The sequence below is a fragment of the Salmo trutta genome, chromosome 7 (genome assembly GCF_901001165.1).
Source record: "Salmo trutta chromosome 7, fSalTru1.1, whole genome shotgun sequence".
Taxonomy (NCBI): domain Eukaryota; kingdom Metazoa; phylum Chordata; class Actinopteri; order Salmoniformes; family Salmonidae; genus Salmo; species Salmo trutta.
The window spans coordinates 2,827,222-2,840,987 of NC_042963.1; the positions used below are offsets into that span (position 1 = coordinate 2,827,222).

The 13,766-nt window shown below is 43.9% G+C and overlaps 1 protein-coding gene across 2 annotated transcripts in view; it reads left to right on the forward strand.

Moving 5' to 3' along the window:
* scaper (S-phase cyclin A-associated protein in the ER) overlaps positions 1-13,766 on the forward strand; it is a 133,531-nt gene that overhangs the window by 42,353 nt on the left and 77,412 nt on the right. Inside the window, exons 7-18 of one of the 2 annotated variants that reach the window (XM_029757625.1) lie at positions 534-661; positions 834-1,090; positions 1,853-2,182; positions 5,064-5,231; positions 5,399-5,462; positions 8,872-8,989; positions 9,126-9,237; positions 9,662-9,802; positions 10,040-10,195; positions 10,296-10,438; positions 11,177-11,258; positions 11,387-11,539. In XM_029757625.1, the coding sequence (XP_029613485.1) occupies positions 534-661; positions 834-1,090; positions 1,853-2,182; positions 5,064-5,231; positions 5,399-5,462; positions 8,872-8,989; positions 9,126-9,237; positions 9,662-9,802; positions 10,040-10,195; positions 10,296-10,438; positions 11,177-11,258; positions 11,387-11,539 (1,852 nt within the window). The remainder of the gene's footprint in view (positions 1-533; positions 662-833; positions 1,091-1,852; positions 2,183-5,063; positions 5,232-5,398; positions 5,463-8,871; positions 8,990-9,125; positions 9,238-9,661; positions 9,803-10,039; positions 10,196-10,295; positions 10,439-11,176; positions 11,259-11,386; positions 11,540-13,766) is intronic. The other variant, XM_029757627.1, reaches the window with a different exon arrangement.

The following is a 13,766-nucleotide window of genomic DNA, read 5'->3' on the forward strand; positions in this document are numbered from 1 at the left end:
GTCAGCCATCATTAGATGTTTACAGTTAGCGTAAAGGGAACACAAATGCCAAAACCTCTAACAGATCAATGTAAGATATGATGTGCCGACTGGTCTAGGTTGGTAGAGGCTACTCTGTGATCTGATAAGGGGATTGATTGCTGATGGCGAGGCATTTGTTTAATGTAATTTGTTGAGTCTCACTGGCCCTCGCCACAGAAACAGTGGGAGGTGTAGATAAAAGTGTGGTTAAAGACTGCTGAAGCATCAGTTCAATATGTGCAGTTCCCTGTAATCGAATGCTGCAGGAAATGGGTATTGATCATGAAGGAGGTCTGTTGCCTGAGAAAGCCCTGTAGGCCCTGGGAGTGTTGTGATGAAAAGCCCCGCCTGGAAGAGGCAGATGGAGCTGCTCACCTTAGGGTCATCTCTTATAGTGGTCCTCACAGCCATTTGTACTATTTTTGTACAGTGATAATCTCTCTGGTTGAAATGCTTTTGTGTATGTTGGCATTGTTCTCTTCTGGTTCTGATTTATGTGTTTATCTCTCCAGTGGTCCTCCACCCACATTGGCGGTAGCTCGTCTGTCCCACACGGGCCCCAGCTGGGCTGAGCGGGTCAAGTCCTCCCAGTCTCTCCCTGTCCCCAGCCAGCCCAACACCTGTCCTGTAGAGAAACCAGGTAAGCAGAGCTCTTTCCTCCACATCTATAGAATGAACTACATGATCCTCATCATTTAGTACACCTCTGATGTCCTTTTGTTGTCAGGGTGTGTCCCCCCTTCTGATTAACGCCTATGGGGCATCGACATTTGTTTTGTTCTCTTCTTATTCGTGTGTCCTTCTGTGTCCAGGTAAGAAGGACTCTGAGGGCTGGGAGACAGTCCAGCGTGGACGTCCTGCTAGACCTCGCTCTGCCGTCATCGTAGCCAAGGTCAGCCCGGTCCTGGCCCACATCAGCCCTAAAGACGACAGTAACAAGGAGAACCAGCAGCTCCTTGGCAGGTCCTGCCCCCTGGATAAAGACAAGGGTCACTGTGAACAGCCAATCCCTGAGGAGCCTGTCCCACTTGAGGAGACGGCAGGAGACTTGGAGAAGGGTAACATGGAGGTACTGAGCCCTGACGTCGCTCACCCTCCCAGGAGTCCCCAAATATAAATTATTCAGGAAGACGGGAGATGTGGTGCAGAGTAACTCAAAACCGTTTTATCAGCCACATTGTTTTTGTTTTGAGCTCCACAGTACTCATAGACAGCCTGTCCAGACGGGGCATATCAGTTTTAACACAATTGATCGTACACTGAAATTTCAGAGGCAGAAAGATGCCATTTTCACTCTCATTAAATAAATTCTCAATGCCTCAGAACACACTGGGTAGGGGTGTATTCTAGGCATTGCTTGATTTAGACAGATTTCATGTGTTTCCACATTTATACTGAAAAAAATATAAACGCAACATGAAACAATTTCAACTATTTTTACTGAGTTATAGTTCATATAAGGGCATCAGTCAATTGAAATCAATTAATTAGGCCCTAATCTGTGGATTTCACACGCCTGGGCAGGGGCGCAGCCATGGGTGAGCCTGGGAGGATGTGGGCCCACCCACTTGGGAGCCAGGCCCAGCCAGCCAATCAGCCAATCAATTTTTATTTACTAATGTGAAACATTCATGAAACATTTTACATTTTGCGTTTATTTTTGTTCAGTATAGTTTATTTGATGATCTGATGAGGTTTGGGTGTTTAGGGCATGTTAGTGCCAACCTCCCTGCATGATGTGTGTGTTAATCGTTTTGATTTGTCACTGCTCATGAAATGCTTGGAATATGCATGTCTTTAATATTGTGTGTGTGTGATTGTGTCGGTGCAGCCCCCAGCAGACAGTGTGCAAGACTCGGGGCAGTGTGTCGACATACCCTGTGAGGACACGCCTCCGCCCATACCAGCCCCAACCCCTTCTCTTACACAAGCCGAAGACCCTACCCCCTCCGCAACCATATCCCTACCAGCTCCAGTCCCTTCCTTAGCCCTCCCTCCGTCCCTAGACACGGCCCAGATGGATGGGCCCAGTGCTCTGGGGAACAAGGGGGCTGCCGGGGGTGCGTCACAGGGCATGGCAACATCTGCTCCAGGACAGGCTGAGACTTCCATGGCAGCAGTGAAACTGGAGAGTGTGCTGGACCCCACAGAGCTTTCCACTGTGAGTGCTGAGCGATGGAGGAGCAGAGGGAGGGGAGGGCTCAGTGCAGGGGGGGGGGTCAGGGATCCCCAGGGGCCTTCACCGCCTAAACAAAGGCAATCTACAGAACCTTCAGCCACAATGTGAGATGACATGCTGCACAGCCCCCTCAGAACAGCCCTGTGCCAGGCAGGATGGTTTACTTGGGGGTGTTGATGGTTGGCTGTGAGAGGATGACCATATGGGTCCGGTTGTGGGAGCTCTGAAAGCAGTGTCTGTCGTGTTCGTTGCTGGAAGTAGCCAGCCCAGTTGTAATGCTGTGTTGATGAAGTGGGCAATAATCAAAACTTGACTGTGATTTGAGCTGAAATGGTGAGAGAACCTGTGACAGGGTGTCCAGTTCAGGGACAGGTTCAGCCCAAAGGGCCAGGGGTCATGGCATGTATACAAACGTGGCCAAACGTTTTGAGAATGACACAAATATTAATTTCCACAAAGTTTGCTGCTTCAGTGTCTAGATATTTTTGTCAGATGTTACTATGGAATACTGAAGTATAATTACAAGCATTTCATAAGTGTCAAAGGCTTTTATTGACAATTACATGAAGTTGACGCAAAGAGTCAATATTTGCAGTGTTGACCCTTCTTTTTCAAGACCTCTGCAATCCGCCCTGGCATGCTGTCAATTAACTTCTGGGCCACATTCTGACTGATGGAAGCCCCTTCTTGCATAATCAATGCTTGGAGTTTGTCAGAATTTGTGGGTTTTTGTTTGTCCCCCCGCCTCTTGGGGATTGACCACAAGTTCTCAATGGGATTAAGGCCTGGGGAGTTTCCTGGCCGTGGACCCAAAATATCGATGTTTTGTTCCCTGAGCCACTTGGCTGAGAAGCAACCCCACACATGAATGGTCTCAGGATGCTTTACTGTTGCCATGACACATGACTGATGGTAGCGCTCAGTCTTCTCCGGACAAGCTTTTTTCCGGATGCCCCAAACAATCGGAAAGGGGATTCATCAGAGAAAATGACTTTACCCCAGTCCTCAGCAGTCCAATCCCTGTACCTTTTGCCGAATATCAGTCTGTCCCTGATGTTTTTCCCTGAGAGAAGTGGCTTCTTTGCTGCCCTTCTTGACACCAGGCCATCCTCCAAAAGTCTTCCCCTCACTGTGCGTGCACATGCACTCACACCTGCCTGCTGCCATTCCTGAGCAAGCTCTGTACTGGTGGTGCCCCGATCCCGCAGCTGAATCAACTTTAGGAGACGTTCCTGGCGCTTGCTGGGCTTTCTTTGGCACCCTGAAGCCTTCTTCACAACAATTGAACCGCTCTCCTTGAAGTTCTTGATGATCCGGTAAATGGTTCATTTAGGTGCTATCTTACTGGCAGCAATATCCTGTGAAGCCCTTTTTGTGCAAAGCAATGATGGTGGCACGTGTTTCCTTGCAGATGAATTGCAATTAATTGCAAAGTCCCTCTTTGCCATACCATGGTTGACAGAGGAAGAACAATGATTCCAAGCACCACCCTCTTTTTGAAGCTTCCAGTCTGTTATTCGAACTCAACCAGCATGACAGAGTGATCTCCAGCCTTGTCCTCGTCTACACTCACACCTGTGTTAGAGAATCACTGACATGATGTCAGCTGGTCCTTTTGTGGCAGGGCTGAAATGCAGTGGAAATGTTTTTGGGGGATTCAGTTAATTTGCATGGCAAAGAGGGACTTTGCAATTAATTGCAATTCATCTGATCACTCTTCATAACATTCTAGAGTATATGCAAATTGCCATCATACAAACTGAGGCAGCAGACTTTGAAAATGTATATTTGTGTCATTCTCAAAAATGTTGGCCACGACTGTACAATGACTGTCAGGTATTAGTTTGTTTTCTGTAGCTAGTCTCCACTGTGCATTATGGATCAGCAGCCGTCCTGTGTCAGGTTTGTTACTGCCTATGTAGTCTCTCTGCAGTTAATCAGGAATACCCTCCTTCACTAGCAGGGCTACTGTCTGTCATAGATACTTCCACAGCACTTTAACCTCTTATGGAGGTTTTTCTCTATACCTAGAGATGTCTTTTGAATGATCTACAGGGAAAGTTATTTTAGCTCAGATCAAACGCAGGCAGAGCTGGTCTTAGTTCTGGACCAGGCCAGACACCTCTCTGGGTGGCTCAGATAAGCCCAGTGCTGTTTAGACTCCTCTGCAGGACCCTAGTTAGAGACAAACAGCTTCGTTGGTGAGAGAAACCTCCCCCTCATTCCCCTTGTTAAGTTAGACTGGAGCTCTGGTCTCTCTGGACTGGAGTGCAGCCAGCTGTCTATCCTCCCTGGTAGTAATTTCGGACTAAGGAAAGACTGTTTGTCAAGTTCATGTTGGAAGTGTAAAGACTAATAGACATTGAGACATTTTGGTCTCCATCAGGCTATTTAGACTAATCTAGTAAGTATTTATTCCGACCTCTGTTTCATTGTTTTGAACCATGTCAGTGAAATGGCCCCTTAGTTGTGCCTCCTTCCACCATCTCGTCATCCTCACAGTGAACTTGTTCTGCATGACTCCTGAATGCTTCCTCACCTGTGATCTTGTGATTGGTCGTGTGATGCAGTTAACTTTTCAGTTTTGACATTGTTATAATACCAACATTTAAAAATGGTACTCTTAGAGCTGTATGAAATGAAGACACGTTCTTCAAAATAAAACTCAGGAAACATTTTAAGTTGATCACACCAAGCCCACCACTATATAATAACTTATTTCAAAATCTTGGTAAAAGCAATAGACAATATTCCTGCATTTTAGAGATGTCGAGATAGACCCTGACTGCCAGTGGGCTTAGTCAAACCTGAATGACCTGAGGAAGGAGCTGTATGTGAGTCTGTGTGTGTGCTGTGTGTCCAGCCCCAGTCCATGGCAGAGGTCCTGGCTAAGAAGGAGGAGCTGGCTGACCGCCTGGAGAAGGCCAACGAGGAGGCTATTGCCAGTGCCATCGCTGAAGAGGAACAGCTGACCAGAGAGATCCAGGCTGAGAACAATGACCTAGAGACTGACAACGAGAGTGACTTCTCTGTAAGACACATACCTCACACACTCACACTTTTCTTTGGTCATATGAAAGTAGTTTGGTGGTTAAAAATGTGAAGTGGTAGGATCTCTTTCCCCAGGTCTTGAGTTTTGCTCACCTTGCAATATCCTAATGATTGTCACCGATCATGAACTGATTCTCTCTCTTCTAGGCCAGCATTGGCAGTGGAGGTGGACTCAACATGGACTGGAGTGACATGTTAGCCGATTATGACGGTAAATCTCTTTTCTGTTTAGTTGTAATTGATCTACACTGTACAAAAATATAAAGGCAACATGTAAAGTGTTAGTCCCATGTTTCATGAGCTGAAATAAAAGATCCCAGAAATGTTCCATAAGCACAAAAAGCTTATTTTTCTCAAATTTGGTGCACACATTTGTTTACATCTCTGTGAACATTTCTTCTTTGCCAAGATTATCTATCCACCTGACAGGTGTAGTATGTCAGGAAGCTGATTAAACAGCATGATTATTACACAGGTGCATCTTGTGCTGGGGACTATAAAAGGCCACTCTAAAATGTGCAGTTTTGTCACAACACAATGCCACAGATGTCTCAAGTTTTGAGGGAGCGCGCAATTGCCATGCTGACTGAAGAAATGTCCACCAGAGCTGTTTCCAGAAAATGTAATGTTAATTTCTTTACCATAAGCCGCCTCCATCATTTTTGAGAATTTGGCAGTACATGGAGTTATGTAAGGGAAGACCCCCATGAAATGGACAAAAATGAATGGCTACTTATTGGCATTGGGCGAAACATATACACAATCGCAAATACCACTCAATTGGGTGGCAGTTGATCAAAAACATATTGCAAGTGGAACATGGCAAATGCCAGGTGTAATAAACCAAAAATCCCAAAGGGGGCGAGCGCGCTCCACCGAAGGATTCTATATGGGAAATGGTCAGAAAGTCAGGTCTCTAGGGTGAAATCTTCAAAATCTGAAAAAAAATAAAAAAATTACCTTGTAAAAAGTGCGTTTTGGACCGGGTTTTTTTTCTTCATTTCTTTTGTCAATTATACATATGTAAGAACCGTATGTACCTACATTTGTCTTATTTTATGCGAGTTCGTCCATAAGGCCTATGTTTTATCAAATTTGCCATATATGATCATAGGAAGTCTGCTTCCGAACCCAAAAGTCAGTGAACCATGTCCAAATGGCATATATAAGTATTGAAAGTATTAAATCAGGATGATATGTCTATTTGCCATATATGATCATAGGAAGTAGGCTTCCAAACCAGAAAGTCAGTGAACCATGTGCAAATAGCATATATAATGTCGAGATGGCCTATATACTGACCAAATGAAATATATCACTATGTTAAGCCCTGAACCAACCTTGGAAGGTCTATTTGTCAAGTTCTGATCATAGGAAGTTAGAATTTCTCATTAGTGTTGATTCAGCATGTTAATTTCGTAATGGGAAGTCCTTATGGATATATATTGGCAATGGACACTGTCAACTATATGCTGTATAACTGCAGTATAACATGTTAAGACTGGCAATGTATTACACTACCGTTCAAACGTTTGCGGTCACTTAGAAATATCCTTGTTTTTGAAAGAAAAGCACATTTCTTGGTCCATTAAAATAACATCATATTGATCAGAAATAGTGTAGACATTGTTAATGTTGTAAATGACTATTGTAGCTGGAAACGGCTGTTTTTTAATGGAATATCTACATAGGCGTACAGAGGACCATTATCAGCAACCATCACTCCTGTGTTCCAATGGCACGTTGTTTGCTAATCCAAATTTATAATTTTAAAAGGCTAATTGATCATTAGAAACCCTTTTGCAATTATGTTAGCACAGCTGAAAACTTGTTCTGATTAAAGAAGCAATAAAACTGTCCTTCTTTAGACTGGTTGAGTATCTGGAGCATCAGCATTTGTGGGTTTGATTACAGGCTCAAAATGGTCAGAAACAAAGACCTTCTGAAACTCGTCAGTCTATTCTTGCTCTGAGAAATGAAGTCTTCCATGTGAGAAATTGCCAAGAAACTGAAGATCTCGTACAACGCTGTGTACTACTCCCTTCACAGAACAGCGCAAACGGTCTCTAACCAGAATAGAAAGAGGAGTGGGAGGCTCGGTGCACAACTGAGCAAGAGGACAAGTACATCTGTCTCTATGGGCTGAGGCGGTTTCAATACACCTAGTCTTGTGATTCTGGGACTTTTCTAAATGTTGTCATTTTCGCGACGTTAAAAATGAATTGAAGATATTGCAAATGGATGAGGCTGTTTCTCGACCTGAGAACATTCTAGAGCCACATAACTCACAGTGCACTACCGACTTAAGCTCTAGAACAGGTTTATAAGTTACAGAGTTCTAGGTCTGACGGTTCTTTGATGGTTCGAATGCCGGTAAGTATTGCAGCCTCTGTCTGTCTAAGCCCCACACTGTGTCATTCCATATTGGTTGTGTGTGTGAGTGCAGAAAATCACGTAGAGCTCCGAAACACGCCTTAACACGCCTCAACTGGATCTATAACTTTTTTGAGAAAAAAAACATTTGTTTAAGCATCATGAAATGGACATTCTACGATTTCTCGTCAACTACGATAGATAAATGGCTGGTTCTATTTTTCCTTACACCGTAGGTTGATGTACTTTGACGTGAAGCGGTCAAATTAGTGCTGTATTACCATTTTCGACCTTCAATCCCACAAAATGTGCATTAACTCAGAGCATTGTGGCCTCGATGACATCATGTTTCTGGGCTAAAAGTACATTTGCCCATCCCTGTGCTCGATTTTCGTCTTTGAAGTCTGTTTCATTTACGAGAAAAATCCATGTCCATTTGGTTATGAAATGTCCATTTGCCATATACAGTCAGTTACCATCTGGTGGAGTTTTCCAGTACAGCATTTTCCGGTATTTCAAAAATAAATAAATGTATATCTCTGAAACCGAGTCTCCTTGACACTGTATATTTTGACTTCGGGGGGCAACCTGAGGCCGTCAGCCTATTTTAATATCACTCGCGGTGATATTAAGGGATCGTCCATTTGCCCTATGAAAATCCTCATCAATCATAAGCGAGCTCCCACGTGCGTCCCTTAAGTATGGTATGGGCAGGCATAAGCTACAGACAACAAACACGATTGCATTTCATCGATGGCAATTTAAATTGCCAGAGATACCGTGACAAGATCCTGAGGCATGTCACCCATTGAGCATATTTGGAATGCTCTGGATCGACCTTTACGACAGCAACTTCGCACAGCCATTGAAGATGAGTGGGACAACATTTCACAGGTCACAATTAGCAGCCTGATCAACTCTATCCTCAGGAGATGTGTCGAGCTGCATGATTCAAATTATGGTAACGCCAGATACTGACTGGTTTTCTGTTCCACGTCTCAACTTAAAACATTTTTTTTAATCTGTGACCAACAGATGCATATCTGTAATCCCTGTCATGTGAAATCCATAGATTAGGGCCTAATTAATTAATTTAAATTGACTGGTTTCCTTATGAACTTTAACTCAGTAAAATCTGTTGCATGTTGAGTTTTATATATTTTTGTTCAGTACATATAATGAAATGTGTTGATGCTCTTGCTAAAGACACAGATGTGGTCAATGTCTAGACTCACCTCTCTCTGCAGCGAGGGAGCCCTGGCGTCAGAGCACCTCCTGGGGGGACATCGTGGAGGAGGAGCCTTCTAGACCCCCTGGCCATGGAATCCACATGCACGAGAAACTGTCCTCACCATCTCGTAAAAGGTGAGACACACACCCACCCTCATGTCACGCTAAAGTTTGTCAGAGAAAAGATCTTGATTCATGTCAAAGTTCACTGCTACTGTGTGTAAGACAATTGGGAGAGAGGAAAGTCGTTTTTTTCTGTCTTTGTTGGCAGAACCATTGCGGAGTCTAAGAAGAAACATGAGGAGAAACAGCTGAAGGCCCAGCAGCTCCGAGACAAACTGCGGGATGAGAAGACCCACAAGCTGCAGAAGCTCCTGGAGAGGGTGAGTGGCCATGCAGTGCAGAGCCAACAGGAAACACCACAGCCTAGCCCCAGACTGGCCACGAGGAGAGCTTCTGTCAGCACACTGCCAGATAGAATCACTAAATATCAGAGGCCAGCTCCGTCTCTCTCAACCCAGCTGGCCACAGATGTGTCTGGGAGAGACGTAGCCCAAACTCACAATCTTTCATGACGTTTGTTTTTGTTCTTCAGGCCGTTGTGGGATGAGTGAGCCCTTGAATAATCCTGAGTATTAACCACATAAATACATGAAGTGGTGTATATTCACATTAATCCCTGTGGGCATGAGACCAGAGCGGGTAGCAGCAAATGCTTTGAAAGCAAGACACCATAAAAATGTCTACCTTGGTTAGAGAAAAGTACATGAGTGAAATGAGCTGACCATAGCTGTCTTTCCCTCACAGGAGAAGGAGGTCAGGAAATGGAAGGAGGAGTTGTTGGACCAGCGGCGGAGGATGATGGAGGAGAAGTTACTCCATGCAGAGTTCAAGCGGGAGCTGCAGCTCCAGGCCATAGTGAAGAAGGCTCAGGAGGAGGAGGCCAAGGTACAGGACTGACCCCTGGAACACTGCACACCTAGCTACATGTCCAAGAGTTGAAGTATTTTCCTAATTAGATGTCCCTTGTGATAATACATTTTTGACACTGAGAATGTTCTTAAAGTAAAGACACAGGACTACTAAAAAGCAATGGCAAACTAGAGTAGAGGCAGACTTTTAGATTTTTTTTTTGGAGCTTAGTTATTCACACTTGTTGACCAGTGGCCTTGTGACTCTGTACAGGTGAATGAGATAGCATTCATCAACACTCTGGAGGCCCAGAACAAGAGGCACGATGTGCTGGCTAAGCTGAACGAGTACGAGCAGCGCCTCAACGAGCTGCAGGAGGAGAGAGGCAGGAGACAGGAGGAGAAGCAGGCCAGAGACGAGGCTGTACAGGTAACAATTGACAGCAGCTCCCCCTTTCCCCCCAGACCTCTCTGCCTTACCCCAGTGTACAGTCCCACTGACTGGCTGTGGTCCCTGTCTGTCTCCCCAGGAGCGTAAGCGGGCTCTGGAGGCAGAGAGACAGGCGCGTGTGGAGGAGCTGCTGATCAGGAGGAAGGAGCAGGATGCGCGCATCGAGCAGCAGAAGCAGGAGAAAGAGAGGGCCAGGGAGGATGCTGCACGAGAGAGGGCCAGGTCTGTACCACCTGGCTCACAGTCGGAATCACACATCTTTTTTGGACTATCAAATGTGGCCCTCATTGTGCTTCATGTGCAATAGATTTACAGTTGGGAGTACCCGTCTGATACGGATGTCAAGGAGGATGCTCTCCTCACTGAGCACGGATACATGCACACAATAATACAATTATTGTAGGTAGTCAGATTAATATAATCGTTTGTTTAAAACGTTTACATGCTTTGCAAGAACAATGATTTCCCTAATAATCCTGTTTCCATGACATCTGGAATCGGGCTACCTGATGGGACTTTTGATAAATGCAGAAAATTCCCAATCAAATAAAAGTTCTACCACAGTGACTGTTATTTTTGCAAATACTCTTTGATTCTGATTTTGGACTTATAAAGTTTGTATGTGAAAGCTATTTCTAAAATGCATACGTTCAGTTTTTCCCAAACTCACTTCACTCGCGCATAAGCGGAGGCTTGCGCTACAGTGCTGGCACAGGCACAGATCAAATACACAGCTGGAATACTGACTTAAGCTGTTTACATGTCCTAATAATTTGAAAAATTGCTCTGAAAATCGGCCTATGCTTACTTAGATTTTGAAGTTACAGTGATTAAGATAAGCAGAGTAAGTGTCTACATGACTAATTCCATACTCGGCCTACTGCCATACTCCACTTAATATTGAATTATTAGTGTGAATGTAAACGTACTCACTGCTCCTGTATGTTGTCCTCTCCACAGAGACCGAGAGGAGCGTCTGGCTGCCCTCAGCGCTGCGCAACAGGAGGCCATGGAGGAACTGCAGAAGAAAATCCAGATGAAGGTTAGTGTTGCTGCTGCACCTCACTCCTGTCCTTCGTTAAAGACCAGACTAATGTTGACATTTCCTAGTTGCAGACCAGACAAAAGTTTGCATTTTCTAGTTGACTTCTTGGTTGTTCTCCTTCCCAGCACGATGAGAGCAGTCGCAGGCACATGGAGCAGATTGAGCAGAGGAAAGAGAAGGCAGCAGAACTCAGCAGTGGCAGACATGCCAACACTGACTATGCCCCTAAACTGACACCGTATGAGCGCACGAAACAGTGCTCCTTGTGCAATGTTGTGGTATGTGTACTCATAGTCTAAGTCTGAAATGGTTTTTAATTATCTGTTTTTTAACAAGATGTCTTTTGTATTATTCTTAGTGTAGATGCTGATTTTTATATTTTGCCCAGTTGTCCTTGTCATATATTCCCTCTGACACTAGACATGCCACTAGTCACCAGACGTCTGGTAGCATTAGACAGATGCTGACATACTGAGTAAAGAACCATTTTAGCATATACATTCTAATTGACTTGATCCACTCTCCAGTGAGAAGTTCACCCTTTACTTAATTAACTTAATTCCTTGCAATAATTTGTGAGGCTGATTGGCTTACATACTTAACCTAAACTGAAGGGGAAAGCAGCAGCAGCTTTGTGGCAGTAGAGCGTCTGTGGAGGTCCCATCCATTGTTGTTTGGCAGACTGTATGCATAAAAATGCTGACGAGAAGGTGATTCAGAGGATTTTGGGAGAGAATGTATTTAAATGAGGATTTAACTGCATTGATTAAACATGAACTCTGGGGTGGAGATTTATGACTGGGCATGATTTTCTAGTGACAGGCAACAAATCCATTGGCAGGCACATTTGTCTGTGACGGACCCGGCCGGCTCTCTCTGCTACAAGGTTGAGACACCTTGGAGCTCCAACTAGCATCAGATAAAGGACAGTGTGTGTGTGGGTGGTAGAGGGGGGAATCTTGTTAAAAATGTCAGATGACCTTGGCTAACATCTGACACCAGAGATCATCTATAGGCCAGCAGCCGGCACTCTATTTAATGATATTAAACACAGGCCATCTGTAATAGGCTTTATTCCAGCCATGAGTGGGAGGAAAACAACACAGCCACATCAACCTCACCTCACGCTGTTTGTGTCAATTCTTCATCTTCACACCACTTATTCCAATGCTTCTGTCTGTGTAACATCCAAGCTTGCCCACAGTTTAATGTGTTAGTACTGTATCAGCTATTCAGTAGTGATGGGGGAAAAAATTGACACAGTTACGTATCACGATATTATATTGATACTTTGACTCCATGTATTGATTTAGCTAGATAGCTTTAGCTGGTGCTTGTCGGCTGTACCTGCGCCAAAACTCCGGTGTTTTTCATCCAATAGCTTGTTCTGGGCAATTCTACGGTAACGAAATTAGACTGAGAATCCGATTTTTCACTTTAAAATGTATACCAAACAAAAAACATTGCCTTCAAAGTTCAACAAACCGTAAACTATGCATAATGACTCAATTTATACAGTAAATAAAAAAATATAAACATTTACTGAAAAACTGTGCGAAGTTTGGTAACAGAGTTATGGTAAAATCTCTCAAAGTTTGTATCTGCACAGTTCTTCCTGTAAAATGTGTTTTTGTAAAATTTTCAGTGGAAATTGTTAAAAGTGCATAGAGTTGTATGCTTTGTTAAACTTTAAAATCAATGGTTTTTGTTCGGTATACATTTTAAAGTGAAATATCTGAGTCTCAGCATAATTTCTTAACCCTTGGAATTGCCCTTCTTCATCTTCATTTTAAATACTGAGCCAACATGTTGTCAGCATTTTTGTTTACATTACTTTTCAAAGGCTCTCTTGTAACCTCTGCAGCAGCAATATGTTTGGAACATCAAATCGTAGTATCAAATCACATGCATATAGAATCTTGAGAATCGCATATCATATTGGCACTGAAGTATCGTAATAATATCGTGTTGAGAGGTCCCTGGCAAATTGCCAGCCTTACTATTCAGTGTGTCGTTTTCCAAACATGCCACTGTATATGGTCACTCTGTGTGTGAGCAGCAAGAATGACAGAAGGGACATTAGTTAATCAGTTGGTGTGAGGAGTAATCATTGACACAGAGTAGAGGGATGAAAGATAAAATATTCTGCTTGATTTGTGATTGACCATCCTAGGGCAATCACATTAATGTTGTTATATAGGGTCCATTTGTTGAGATGGATCATCCTGAGTGGATCTGTCAGCCACGATTTCATACTGCAGTATTTAGTATGGTCCTGCTGTGCTGTCAGAAAGGCGAATATCATGAAATGCAGCCATGAAGTCATCTTCAGTTTAACAATGCTCTCATGTCTGTCTGACACATATCACATGCTGGTTGAAGAAACTACGCTGCCACACTTTCCTCCTTTCTTCTTTACCATGTCAATTCATTCCACTAAAGGCGTATTGTGTTTAACATGCACAACATATGGATCATGATCTGAAGACTGCAGTTAAGTTCCTG